General features: G+C 47.9%; 1 protein-coding gene across 1 annotated transcript; it reads left to right on the forward strand.

Annotated features, from left to right (window-relative positions):
* The first annotated feature begins 1,178 nt into the window (after positions 1-1,178).
* CRP (C-reactive protein) lies at positions 1,179-2,567 on the forward strand. Its single transcript, NM_001314116.1, is given in 2 exon segments — positions 1,179-1,248; positions 1,960-2,567. Coding segments are annotated over 2 exon segments (672 nt in total). The 5' UTR covers positions 1,179-1,184.
* The last annotated feature ends 11,265 nt before the right edge of the window (positions 2,568-13,832 follow it).

Consider the following 13,832-nt stretch of genomic DNA (forward strand, 5'->3'; position numbering starts at 1 on the left):
ATTCATGGAAAATGGGAAATGATGAGACCACAACGAATAAGCTCAAGACTCTCTTCACATGAGATTATAATGTTTCAGAGAGAAATGTGCGTATTGCCAAGTACAGAATCAGGGTGTCGAACTGATCTTGCTCTCTGTTCTAGGTGCTCTGCGAGTAAAGCCGAATAGCAGCAGTCAGGCTCCGCGTTCTGTCGATAAAAGGAAATAGCAGCTTTTGGAGCTCTAAGGACTACTGGTTTCCTTGCTTCCTAATTAAATGGACATGCACGCACACACTTCATCTTACAAGTCATGCAACAACATGTAAATGTTAACGAGGGAAAAAGTCCCCCATAATTTCATTACTATAATAAGAATATTTATTGTTTGGGGGTACCCCTTACAGATTTTTTTTTCTAAACAAGTGACTTCTTTAAAAAAAATAGTGGATAGGGACGCCTGGGGGGCTCAGTGGTTGAGATCTGCCTTCGGCTCAGGGTGTGACCCTGGGGTCCTGGGATCGAGTCCCGCGTCAGGCTCCCTGCGTGGAGCCTGCTTCTCCCTCTGCCTGTGTCTCTGCCTCTCTCTGTGTCTCTCGTGAATAAATAAATAAAATATTTTAAAAAATAGTGCATAAACAAATTTATGTTATCTTTTCTCTTACAGTATCCTTAGCATTTTTACATGTTGTGGCATAAAATCCACAACCAGCGTTGTGAATGGCTCTCCAGTCTACTCAGGGGTGCAGATACGTACAATCTACTCCAACATGCCCCAGTGTTCTAACTTCACTATCCTAAGTAATGCCGTGGTTGTCTTTATGAATAAGGCCTCTTCCACCCCATCCCCAACCACCCCTGATCTTTTAGAGCATTTCCCCAGAATGGATTTCCAGGATGTGACTTTTAATTAGCCAAGCCCTGGCACACAGAGCTGCTGGAGCCCCAGCAGGCACCACGGAGTCTCTAATAAATAACCGCATTGATCTCTCATTTTGTGATTTATCTTAGTTTATTTGCTTTTTGGGCTTTGATTCATGGCTCCAAGGGCCAATTTTGGGAAATTATTTACCCATTGGCGGAGCCACCTAGACGAAGGCACATAAAAGGTCAAGGTAGAGCGGACCCAGGATGGACATCTCAGCTGCTGACCCTCTTTCCGGGACGATAACCCAGATTCTGCGCACAGTGACGCAGGGAGGAGTCATGGAGAAGCTGTGGCCTTGTCTCCTGGTCCTCATGAACCTCCCTGGTGCTTTTCTCCAGATAGGTAAGTGCTGCTCCAGACGGTCGAGGAGTTCTTGCCTCTGGGCTCGAGGGTGCAAAGCCAGGGGGACCGGCCCATACGGGGCAGGGGCGGCCCCCCGCTTCTAAATCCATTCTGAGGTGGGCACTTGACGGGATGAGCAGTGGGTGTTATTCGGTATGTTGACAAATTGAACACCAATAAAAAATAAATTTATTAAAAAAATAAATTCAAAAGAGATTGATAAGAAAAAAAAATCCATTCTCTGCATACAGAGTGAGAGAGGCCGGCCTCCTGGCCTGACAAGCTGTTACCAAGAGACCGGCGGCCCCAGGGGGCTCACTCGAGCTAAGCCCCACATCGGGAACCCAGACTTAATACCAAATGTGACTGCAGTGCCCGCCCCTGTGCGAGTGTGACCTTTACCCGGTCAGTCCAGGAAGGCCCGGGAAGGCCCGGGAAGGCCTGCTCGGCGCTGGGGACGTCATCCACCCGAGAAGAACCCTTGCTCCCCCGCCCTCCCCCGGGAATGTGACTGCCCTTTGCCAGAGACGTTCTGTGCCCCGGCCCTTCTACTGCGGCTCCTCTGAGCTCCAGGCGGGGAGCTGCCCGCTTCGTGACGGGGTGAATAAAGCCACTTGGATCTTTAGCTCTCATCTGAATCTTGTGCATGTGCGTGTGTGTTTTAACACAACCAACCAGTGGCTCTTTCTCTCTCTGCTTCCCGTCCTACAGACCTGGACGAAAAAGCCTTCGTGTTCCCCAGAGAATCAGAGAATTCCTACGTGATCCTGTTTCCTCAGTTGCAGAAGCCGATGAAGGCTTTCACCGTGTGCCTGCAGGTCTATACGGACTTGACGCGCCCGCACAGCCTCTTCTCTTACGCCACCAAGTCACAAAGCAATGAGATCCTCCTCTTCAAGGAGAGGCCCGGCTTGTTCAGCGTATCCGTGGGCGGATCTGACGCCTTCATCAATTTTCCTCAGAAGTTCTACGCGCCTCAGCACTTCTGCGTCACCTGGGAGTCCGTCACGGGGCTCACAGAGCTCTGGGTGGACGGCAAGCCCATGGTGAGGGCGAGTCTGAGGAGGGGGTACACCGTGGGGTCGGGAGCCAGCATCGTCCTCGGGCAGGATCAGGACTCGTTCGGTGGGGGCTTTGATAAGAACCAGTCCTTGGTGGGCGACATCGAGGACGTGAACATGTGGGACTTTGTGCTGTCCCCAAGTCAGATTCTCACCCTCTACACCACCAGGGCCTTGAGCCCTAATGTCCTGAACTGGCGGAACCTGAGATATGAAACCCGAGGTGAAGTGTTCCTCAAGAAGGAGCTGTGGTCCTGAGGCCCGTGGGGACCACCAGCCCCCCCCACCCGACAGCAGAGAGGCTCTCGGGATCTCGCAGAAGGATGACCAGGCTGCACCCGAGGCCAGTTAAGTCTGACCTTTGGGAGGGGACCAGCTCTCCAAGGGAGGGGTCGGGGTGGGGCGGGGGGTGTTTACCTGCAGCCCTGCTAACATTTGCATTTCCCTTGCAAGGCAAACCCACCCCCTTCAGTGGAGCTTTAAGGAATTCTCTGCATAATCCAGGAAGAGAGTTTTCCCAGCCTTCTGACCCCCCATCCCATCCCTCAGGATGTGGTCCTTCTAAGTTACAAGGATCTTTAAGTCTTTACTCCTTCCCATTTGAAGACTTAAACATCTAAAAAGAGATGTTTTGCTGTTTGTTTCTGTTCCGTTTGTTCTTTTTATTTCTTCAGGACCACCTGAGCGGTATTTCCGTTACTTCCCCTCCTCGTTTGCCATCGCTCAGAGCGCTCTTACCCGGGTGCCTGGGCCTTATCACAGGGGTTTTTACTTTTTTTAAGGCTTTCTTCCACGGCAGTGATTTGTTTTTCTTTCTTTTTTTTTTTTAATTATTATTTATTTATGATAGTCACACACACAGAGAGAGAGAGGCAGAGACATAGGCAGAGGGAGAAGCAGGCTCCATGCACCAGGAGCCTGATGTGGGATACGATCCCGGGTCTCCAGAATCGTGCCCTGGGCCAAAGGCAGGCGCTAAACCGCTGCGCCACCCAGGGATCCCAGTGATTTGTTTTTCTGTTTGGCATCTTGGGATGTTCCTATTTCTAATGCCACCCTTTGGGTCTGTCTGGAATTCCTTCTGGGATCTAGTATGTTCTTTCAACGCTCACATTGATCAAGTCCCTGTTTTCTCCGGTTTGCTTGAGGGCTTCATGCTGTGGCGGCGTCAGATTTTCTAAATGTTCCTGTCATTAATCTTTTTGAAATAAAGGTTTGCGTGCCTTAAATACTGTTCCTTCGTGTCTTAGTACTGTGCTGCCGTCCTGCTGCTCAGCGCGAGTGAGGGGTGCGCTGTGGAGCCCCTGCTTCTTACCTGGCCACGGTTAGACCCTGACCCCCGCAGCCGGCCGCCTGGGGGCCCCTCTTCACAGGAGGAGCTCCTGGTGCCCCAGCGACCCTTCCGAGTGACCCCCACGCACACTCTGCCCATTTCTGCCAATCGTCTCAGACCCATCGGTGCGCTTATCTGGTTCCCTGCGTCTTCATTTCTCTATCGGTGGACTACGGGATGCTGGAGAGGACACAGGTGATAATAGCAGCGTGACCAAGCAGGACCAGATCTTGGGCTCTTTTGGAGACGGTCCTAGGCAGGGGAAGCTTCCATGTGCCTCTGATGGGCTCCTCCTTTGGGGGAAGAGGAGGGACTTACCTGGAGTCTCTCCCAAGCTTGACTCATCCACAGCTCAGAGTCAAGTTTCATATGCATGTGACAGCTCTCCCTGGGGCTCTGGGACCCTTCCTTCTCCACCAGGTGGGAAGCAAATAGAGGTTCTCCTGGCTGAGCTGTGGGGAAGTTTGGATCTGGGAGGGGGATGGTTTCAGGAAGGCCTGTCTTACTTTGCACGCCAGCTACATTCCTTGCCAGCTGCAAGGCCAGCCCTGTGACCCTTGTCTGAGTCCTGTCCCTAGTTCTCCGTTCCCTTGGAATGTGCAGGAGAGGGGATGAGGTTGTCCCCTCAGAGCTCTAAACGGCACAAAGAGAGAAGGAAGCTCCTTCACCGAGGGTCTGTGCTTTCCCACCTGCAGCAGCAGGAAGGGGGCCTGGTGGGACTCCAGGCCCGTTAGAGCGGTAGCAGAATGGCAGGTGGCCTGTCACAGGCAGCCGAGCATCTGCCATCACCCGGGACAGGGCTCACGCCTGGAGTCAGCGCAGGCTTACCCAAGAGTTCCAGCGGGAAATTGAGATGTTCCTCGGGGGCTGGGGCAGGTTCACCTCAAAACAAACGGAGTCCTGGTGCCGGGAATCTTTGGCCTTCATACTAGGGAAGGAGGGGAGGGTCCAACTCTGATAGACAGAAGTAGGTCCTGCTCTGCTCAAGATGCTCTACTCACGTTCAGGGGCAAAGAGGGACTACTGGGGGTCTAATCTATACATCCGTGTGGCCCACTGCAGTTTCTTAAAGCCCCTGCCCCTTTCACCCAGGGTTGAAGACAACAGACCACCCGAGCTCACATTCATCTCTTAGTGGCATGTGAGCTTGGGCAAGTTATTTAAAATGGTGCATTCTCCAGATTTCCTCATTTCTAAAATGGGAGGAATGTAGGGACACCTGGTGGCTCAATCGGTTGAGCATCTGACTCTTGGTTTAATCTCAGGGGTCGTGAGGTTGAGCCGTTGTAGGGCTCTGCATTCTGCGAGGCGTCTGCTTGAGTTTCCCTCTCTCCCTTGCCCTTCCACCCCTAAGATAGATAGATAGATAAATAAATGAATATATTAAAAAAATAAAAGTAAAACTAAAATGGAGATAACATGGGGCCTCCTTTACTGGCCCACAGCCAGTGCTCAATGCGTGCTATCTCTGATCGGCTACTGGTACTGTTAGCTTGACCATGACTGTGGGGATTTCAAAGCCCCAGCCTCTGGATCAGAGACCCAGTAGGTTGAAGGGATCCAGCAGTGACTAGATACAGACCCAGGGGTCTCCGGCTCTGGCGATGATGTGTCAGCTTGCCGTGGAGACAAAAATGATGGCCACCGTTACAGACTTCAGGGACAAGGTGCACGTCTGGAAGGTCCGTCCTGGGATGCTGTGGTTTCAGGAAACCGGTTCACTCAGAGGCAGAAGGAAGAGACAGGAGAGGTGAAGAGGCTTCCAACTTTGGCAGAAAACTCTCACTCGGATTTTAAGGAGGACGTTGGGAACTCAGGCAGGAGGAAATCGACCTAAAAGGACTGGCTCTGTGCTACTGCGAAAGCAGCAGGCAATGGGAATGGGGTTCCGTGGCCCGTCCGCGTGGGGCCGCAGGACGAAGGCCGGGGGTGGGGGAGCCAGCGGCAGCTCTCCCAGCTCAGGGCGGGCTGGCCTCGAAGGGCACGGGCCACCCGGGGCGGGGGACGTCACAGGGAGCAGCACACCCTCAGACTTCTGGGGCACAGAGGCGGGAAGGCTGGTGTCTCTCACTGAACAGCCTGTCCCTTCCCTGGACACTCTAACTTGAGGACAGGTGGTGGCTGGGGCGGCACTGGGCCTGAGGACACGGGGGTTGCCACTGGACCCAAGGGCCAAGGCACTAACAAAGGAGCCGCCGACCCTTTGGGGACATTAGGCTCAAACTGGAAGCATCTCCACGTGGGCTTCCCTGTTGCCATTATGCAGAGAGAAGGATCTTCTCAAAAGTAAATCGAACTTGAATTAAAAAAAAAATATATAGAAGTAAACGAGAGCCACCCCCTTCCTGCTGAGTGGCCCATCCAGGTTCCCGAGCCCTTAGAACACACTGGAACGTGCTCCCTGGCCCTCAGGGCCCTGCATTTTCTGACTTGTAGCCCCCCTGTCCTGTCTCCCTCCTGCCAATTCGCCTGCTCACGTCCTCCACAAACAGGTGCCAGATGCCCGGTGTGACGGGCACTAGCTTCAGCTGCTTGGGAGAAGCGGGGAAGCCACAGAAACAAGAGCCACAGAACCACACACCCAGACGCGGTCTTGGGCACCTGGGACTGACATCCCAGCAAGTTCAAACGCGTGTGACGTGATGTGTTTCCAGAAAGAGCTGACACTTGCTCTTTCTCCAGATCCTCACACGGCCGGTTCCACGTCATTTGTTTTCCTGCTCTGTTCTTACTTTCTAAGCAGATGTCACTACCTGAAAAATATTGGGGGTGCGGGTTTCGTTATTGTTTCCTCTCCCACTAGGCTGCAAATTCCATGAGAGCAGTGACAGGATTGCCTATTGCATTCCTGGTTTCTAGAACGGCTCATAGTATGTTCTCAATAAATATTTGATGAATTAATTAATTCCAGGGAAGGCAGCAGCAGGGAAGGAATGGTTCGGATGCAGCTGAGGATGGAGAGATGCACAAAGAGGGGGATGTTGTGAGACCGTGATTTTGCTCACAGAATGGTCTGCTGTGTGTGACGCTCCTTACAGAAGGAAGAGAGTGGCCGGAGTCCGCACTGGACTCTGCAGGATGCTTCTGGGGATAAAGAAAGCAGGGAAATGGAAATTAAAAAATTATTAAGAAGAAAAGTTAGAGCAGGCAGTTAGTTAGGTTCTAACAGGAGACCTGGAGGTCTGCAGTGAGGAAGCCACGGCCAGCTCTTGGGAAAGTCAGAGGCCTGTCCAGGCAGCCCTCCAGAAGAAGCTGGATCAGACCAGACAGGCCCAAGACGGCGGGGGCCATGACGGGACACCCTTGAGCAAATAAGGAGGAAAAAGCTCCAAACCCTGCTTCCCGCCCCAAGTAATAAACACTCTGTCCTCTAGCTAACAGCTGTCAATAAAGGATAGAAACCCCACCCCAGGGCACGCAGGGCTCTTGAGCTTGGCCAACTTCCCATCTCAGGAGTATACTCTTACCTTTAATCAGCCACCTGCTTGCGTGACTCACTCACTGTGCTGCGTGTCTGTCCTTGAATTCATTCTCCCGACAAGACCCAGAACCTTCTACGACTCCTTTGGGTCTGGCTGGGTGGAGGCTCCAGGGCCCGGGGTTTCCTGGTTCACCAGGCGACGCGAGTAGGGTGGGTGATGGGGACGAAGAGTCGGTATCCTCATCTTGGTGTGTACTGAGCAGGGCCTGGAGTTGTTGGATCATCGAGTCGTTAACTCGTCGTTAACTATCCTTCAATAAAAATAAAGAAAAGAATCATAAGGATAAGTGGGGCAGACAGTAGGGGGATCCGGTACCTTCAGGAGAAATCTGCCTGTTGCGCATTTGCCAACTGCAGACCACTACAAATCTCTCAGTTTTTCAGAGACAGAAGTATTTCCAATGCTAATTGCCACAATAAGAGGCAGGACACAGATTGGTGAATTTTCCCCACAGACATTGCAGTACGATGAACCCCTCGACAGGAGGGTCATCGCTCCTGGGGGTGTGTGTGCGTGTGCGCGCGCGTGTGTGTAAGACTTGGGCTCACTCATTAACGTTGAAATTTGGCTAGGGCCTTTTTTGTTTTTAGAACAGAGTATAATGAAGGGGAGCAGAATATGCCACCTCAAAACATGCCTCTTTGGCATATTGACTGTTTTGAGCTGGTCATTTTTAAGAAACAGCAAACAGAGGAGATATTTTGAAAATGGAGTACGAGTGACCCTGCGGTAAGGGACGTTTGTATTTATGAGGGGAATCTCCATTTGTAAGAGCCTCTCCTTCTCTGTACCAGGAAGATTGGGGTGACTCAGTCTCTAGACTCTCTGATCAGTGGAGAAGGTCAGGATGATGTAAACCTGCAGAACAACCTCACTCGTGTTCACCATGCCTTTCCTGGTGATTCCCCACCCCCCGGGGCCTTCTTTTGTCTTTAGCAGGTATTGAAGTGGATGGCTTGGGCCATTTCGGAGAGTTTCTCAGTTTTCCTGGGTGTCTCCCACATATACAGAAGAACACACGTTATGAAGTTTCTGCTTGTTTTTATTCCTGTTAATCTGTCTTTTACTATAGGGGGTCTCAGCCAAGAACCTAGACAGGTAGAGGGAAAATTATTTTGCCTCCCCTACAATAATGTACATATTAAAAAATATGCAGAAATCACTAATGTGTAGCTGGATAAAATTTCCTAAGGTGGAAAATTCCACACCAGTATGGACTCATAGGATAGTTTTGGTCTATTCTATATTGCACCTTCATCTGAATGAAAATGGTCATTGCTAGGATCCATTTCTTGTTTCTAAACTCAAAGGGAATGTTTTCAATAATTTATGGTGAAGTATGATGTTTGCTCCATGTTTTTTTTTTAAGTACCCTTGTATCTTCTTCTTCCTTTTTTTTTTTTTTTTTTTTTTTTTTTTACAGAATTTATGTATTTATTCATGAGAGACACAGAGGCAGAGACAGGCAGAGGGAGAAGCAGACTCCCTATAGGGAGCCCGGTGCAGGGACTCGATCCCAGGACCCTGGGATTATGTCCTGAGCCGAAGGCAGATGCTCAACCACTGAGCCACCCAGTGGCCCCCTTGCATCTTCTTATGGTAAAAGAGAGAGTGGAGCCTTGCAAGCAAGCCTTTGTAAGGATAACAGTCTTGGGCTTATTATGCCAACCTTTTTCTGTGCAAGCTCACATTCCTTTGGCATTGTCAACTACATTGACAAGTAATATGAAATTTGTGGAAACAAGATCCTTTGTCCTGGCTTGTTCTCCTGTTGGTGAGGTTGAGAGTGGGAATAGGGTATAACTCAGAGTGAAGAGCTTCTAGTATCGTAATATGGTCTCATTTTCTGTTCATTTATTCCACCCACCGAATGACCCTGTTCTTCAGGTCCCACTGTTCACTTGGTCTAAATATTTCTGCTTTCTGGAGGCCCTCTCTTATGGCCGATTCTTCCCCAGATGAGACTAGGGGAGGAGGGTGTGGAAGGGAAAGCTCGGTAGTTGGCCTGGCTGTGTGCATTTCTTATCAACAGCTCTGTTCCTCTGGTGGAAGCATCCACTGGGAGACTGCTGCGTAAGGCTGGAGCTGGTACCTGGAGAGCCAGTCGTCCTCCCAGGCAATGTGGGGAAGAGAATAAAGGCTCCAGGGGATGATTGCTTCCCCCAGTCGTGGGGCCTGGCTCCCTTTTGCTGGAACCTTCTTTTCTTCCACAATGGGGCTCAGTCACCTTGTTTTCCCAAGCACTCATCCACTTGTCTTGGAATCCAGTGACCTCCCTCTCATTCCGGTGGCTTCTCTAGAGTTTGGTTCAAGGGAGGGAGCCACGAGTCCACGCTAGTTTGTCATATTCTATAGAACTGTCAATCTCTTGAGGAAGAAACTTAATAGGAGAGTCACAAGATCCCTATGAAGGAAAGAGGAGTGTTATTGAAGGACGAGATATGAATAAATTGAAGAGATGTGTCATATTCTTGGATGGGGAGATGTCCTGTGATAAAATCTCAATCATTCCAATGATTGTCAATCATTCCTAAAGTAATATATAAATTTAATTTAATTTGAATAAAAATTTCAGCTTATTTTAATCAAAGGAAATAAATCTGAAATTGACCTTGAAGAATAAATGAGCCGAAAAATGGCAAGAAATTTTAAAAAGAAAAAAATAGTAAGGGGAACTTGTTTTTTTTTTTTTTTTTCTTTTTAATAGAGAGCAGAGCTTACTTTCTCTAAAGCCACTAGAATCAAATCAATATGGCGTTTGGATAGGAATTGACAATAGACCAATGGAGCACGAATAAGAACTCAGAGACAGCTCCAGGTATATACGGAGAATAGCAATGCATCTTAGTGGAGGGAAGGTAGTTTAGGCAATAATTAGTGCTGGAACTGCTGTCCATCCATTTGAACTCAAATTTTGTACAATAAAAAAACTAAAAATTTGGAGAGTTAAATTTTTTTTTTTTTTTAAACTTATTTATTCATGAGAGACACACAGAGAGAGGCAGAGACACAGGTGGAAAGAGAGGCAGGTTCCTTGTAGGGAGCCTGACGTAGGACTCGATCCAGGGACTCCGGGATCACTCCCTGAGCCGAAGGCCGACCCTCAGCCACTGAGCCACCCAGGCGTCCCTGAAGAGTTGTATCTTTATATATAAAACTCCAAAACACTAAAACATATTAAGAATTTTACACGTGTAAAATTTTGAGGTCTCGGAGACTTTTCTGAGCAATGCAGGAAATCCTTGGCTACCATAAAAGCTGTATTATGGTCAAGTCAATACCAACAACAACAAATACCAAATGACAAAATGGAAGAACATTCTCTCTCCTCTCTTATTCTCTGTGTGTGTGCTTGTGTGTGCATGTGTATCAAAGGGGTAGTATCTTTACTATGCTAAAATGGCTCACTAAGAGATAAGAAAATGAATTAAGTGTATAGCAGGTACATGTGACAGGACAGTCACTGGACATATATTGCAGATGGCCAAGAAATATCTGAAATGACATTCAACCTTAATTGTAATCCAATAAATGCAATTTAAAAACAACAAGAGTATACTATTTTTTAAATGTTACTAGATTGGCAAAAAAAAAGTTGTTGATATCCAGTTATCACTAAGTTATGGGGAAATAGGCAGTTTTGTGCAGTTGTGCACAAACTGTGGGAGGGTAAAAATTTATAGAAGAGTTTTGGACTTTAATTTGACAGTACATATTATGATTTCGAGATGCTCATGTTCTTTGACCCAGTAATTCTGCTCGTGAAACCAATCTTGCTTCAGTAAGATCAAAGTTCACGAGGAGATAGGTAAAAAGATACTCATTGTGGAGCGCTCACAGCAAACACTGGAAAAACATGTACTTGTTAACAGGGATTGTGGATAATGGTTGAATAGATCACGCTACAGTCGTGCTACGGAATATTGTGCAGCTACTAGGAAGTAACGAGACGGATGTACCGCTCAGGAGAAATGTTCAGGAGAAAAAGCAAGTTGTAGACCAGCTTTGCAGGGTAATAGCTATTTTGCGACCCCAAACCATGTTTATGTCTGTGGACATACAGATAGTAGGTACGTAGGTAGAGAGAGAGAGAGAGAAAAGTTTGTCGATCTGTATAAAGGCAAGATAGGTTGGGAAAGATTTCATGTTACAACGAATAGGCAATACTACTTTATTATAAAACTTTGAAGTGATAGGATTGTGTCAGCCAGCGTTCCATGTAGGAATGAGAAACCATTCTAAATATTTTAAGTGGGGGGCAGCCCCAGTGGCGCAGCGGTTTAGTGCCGCCTGCAGCCCAGGGCGTGATCCTGGAGACCCAGGATCGAGTCCCACGTCAGGCTCTCTGTATGATGCCTGCTTCTCCCTCTGCCTGTGTCTCTGCCTCTCTCTCTATGAATAAATAAATAAAAAATCTTAAAAAAAAGAAATAAATATTTTAAGTGGGGAAGGATTTAATACAGGGAACCAAGTGTCCACAGAGTCAGTGGAAGAACTAAAAGACTAGGCTCTTGGATAACCTCTGGGGATGGGAATGATTCCCAGAACAACTGAGAAGCGATGCATGAGGGTCTCCACTGAGGCCCCTGCTGGAACTTCGAGCTCAAGAATGCGATCCCCTCTCACACCTGATAGAGTGGCTATCATAAGGGGGAGAAGAGATAACCAGTGCTGGCCAAGAGGTGGAGAAAGGGCAACCCTCATACTCTGCTGCTGAGATTGTACATTGGTGCAGCTACTATGGAAAACAGTAGGGAGGTTCCTCGAAAAATTGAAATAGAACCATCATGTGATCCAGCGATCCCACTTCTGGATGTATATCCAAAGGAAATGAAATCACTATTTTGGAGAGATAGCTGTGCCCCCATGTTTATTGCAGCATGGAGGTAACTATTTATCTTCATCAAGAGTGGAAAAAAATTCCTCTGAGTCCATTAATGGATGAGTGGACAGAAAATGTGGGCTCCATACATCATGGGATATTATTCAGCCATGAGAAGGAAGGAAATGCTGCCATTTGCAACAACATGGATGGAGCTTGAGGGCATTATGCTAAGTGACATAAATCAGAGAAAGATAGATCTTGTATGATCTCACTCTTATGTGGAATGTAGAAAATTGAAACCCATAGAAACAGAGAACAGATTGGTGGTTGTCAGAGGCAGGAAGTTGGGTGAAATGGGTGAAAGTGGTCAAAGGGTATAAACTTTCAGTGATAAGATAATTAAGTTCTAGGCACGTCATGTAGAGCATGGTAACTATACTAGACTCCTGTGTCACATTTTTGAAAATTGGTAAAAGGGACACCTGGGTAGCTCAGTGGTTGAGCGTCTGCCTTCGGCTCGGGGTGTGACCCCAGGGTCCTGGGATCGACTCCCGCATCAGGCTCCCTGCATGGAGCCTGCTTCTCCCTCTGCCTCTGTCTCTGCCTCTCTCTCTGTGTGTCTCTTGTGAATAAATAAATAAAACCTTTAAAAAAAGAGAAAATTGGTAAAAGAGTAGGTCTTAAAAGTTCTGATCACAAGAACAAAAACTGTAACTATGAGAGTTGATGAATGTTAACTAAACTTTTTGTGGAATTGTCTCTCAGTATATACATATATCAAATCATTATGGTGTATGCCTTAAACTAATATAACGTTATATGGCAATAATATCTTCATAAAATGGAAAAGCAAACAAACAAAACCCAACCAAACAAAACCAACCGAACCCCCCACAATCCCATATTATTATCCCAGGGTTAGGGAGTTAAAAAAAATAAAACAAAACAGTGGCAGCCTTTTCTCTGTCCCCTGGTACCCAGAGTCCTATAGAAGAAGAGTTGCAACACCGCCCCTATGAAATCTCCCATCGCCATGATTTTGTTAGCCAACGAAATCTATCTGAAAAGGGGAGGAGAGAGACGTCCACCTCAGTTCCACCTTCCAAACTTCATGTGAATTCACTAAATTGGTAGAACCTGATTCACACCCAGAATCTAAGCTACAAGGGAGCCAGGGACAGGATTATGCACAGAGTCTACTTTGTTGTATCTCCACGTGTTTGATGTGGGCATAGGCTCATAACACATCTTAACTAAAAAGAATAGGTATCAGTATCTACTTTTCCCATTTTTTAAAAAAAAAATTTACTTATTTCTTTAGGAGGGAAGGGGGTAGAGGGAGAGGAAGACAAGCAGATTCCCTGCTCTACCCCAGGGCCCTGAGATCGTGACCTGAGCCAAAATCAAGAGCCAGATGGTAAACTGGCTGAACCACCCAGGCATCCCTCTTATTATTATTATTATTTTTTAAATAAGGAAAACATACACACACACAGATACATGTGCTTGGGCTTAGAGGAATATGAAAGGGATTCAAACAAACATGGTAAAAGTAGTTGTTCTGGAGGGGAAGGGATAAGAGGCAGCTTAAAAAGTCATTGACATTTCTGAGGTACGTGGGTGGCTCAGTGGGTTGGGCGTCTGACACTTGGTTTCTTCGGCTCAGACCGTGATCTCAGGGTGGTGGTGTCGGGTCTGTGACTGGCTCCAGGCTCAGTGGGGAATCTGCTTGCGATTCTCTCCCTCTGCCCCTTCCTTACCACTTCCTCACTCTCCTTCTCCCTCAAATAAATAAATCTTTGATGGGCAGCCCAGGTGGCTCAGCAGTTTAGCACCGCCTTCAGCCCAGGGTGTGATCCTGGAGACCCAGGGGATTGAGTCCC

Source organism: Canis lupus, chromosome 38 (assembly GCF_011100685.1).
Source record: "Canis lupus familiaris isolate Mischka breed German Shepherd chromosome 38, alternate assembly UU_Cfam_GSD_1.0, whole genome shotgun sequence".
Lineage (NCBI taxonomy): Eukaryota > Metazoa > Chordata > Mammalia > Carnivora > Canidae > Canis > Canis lupus.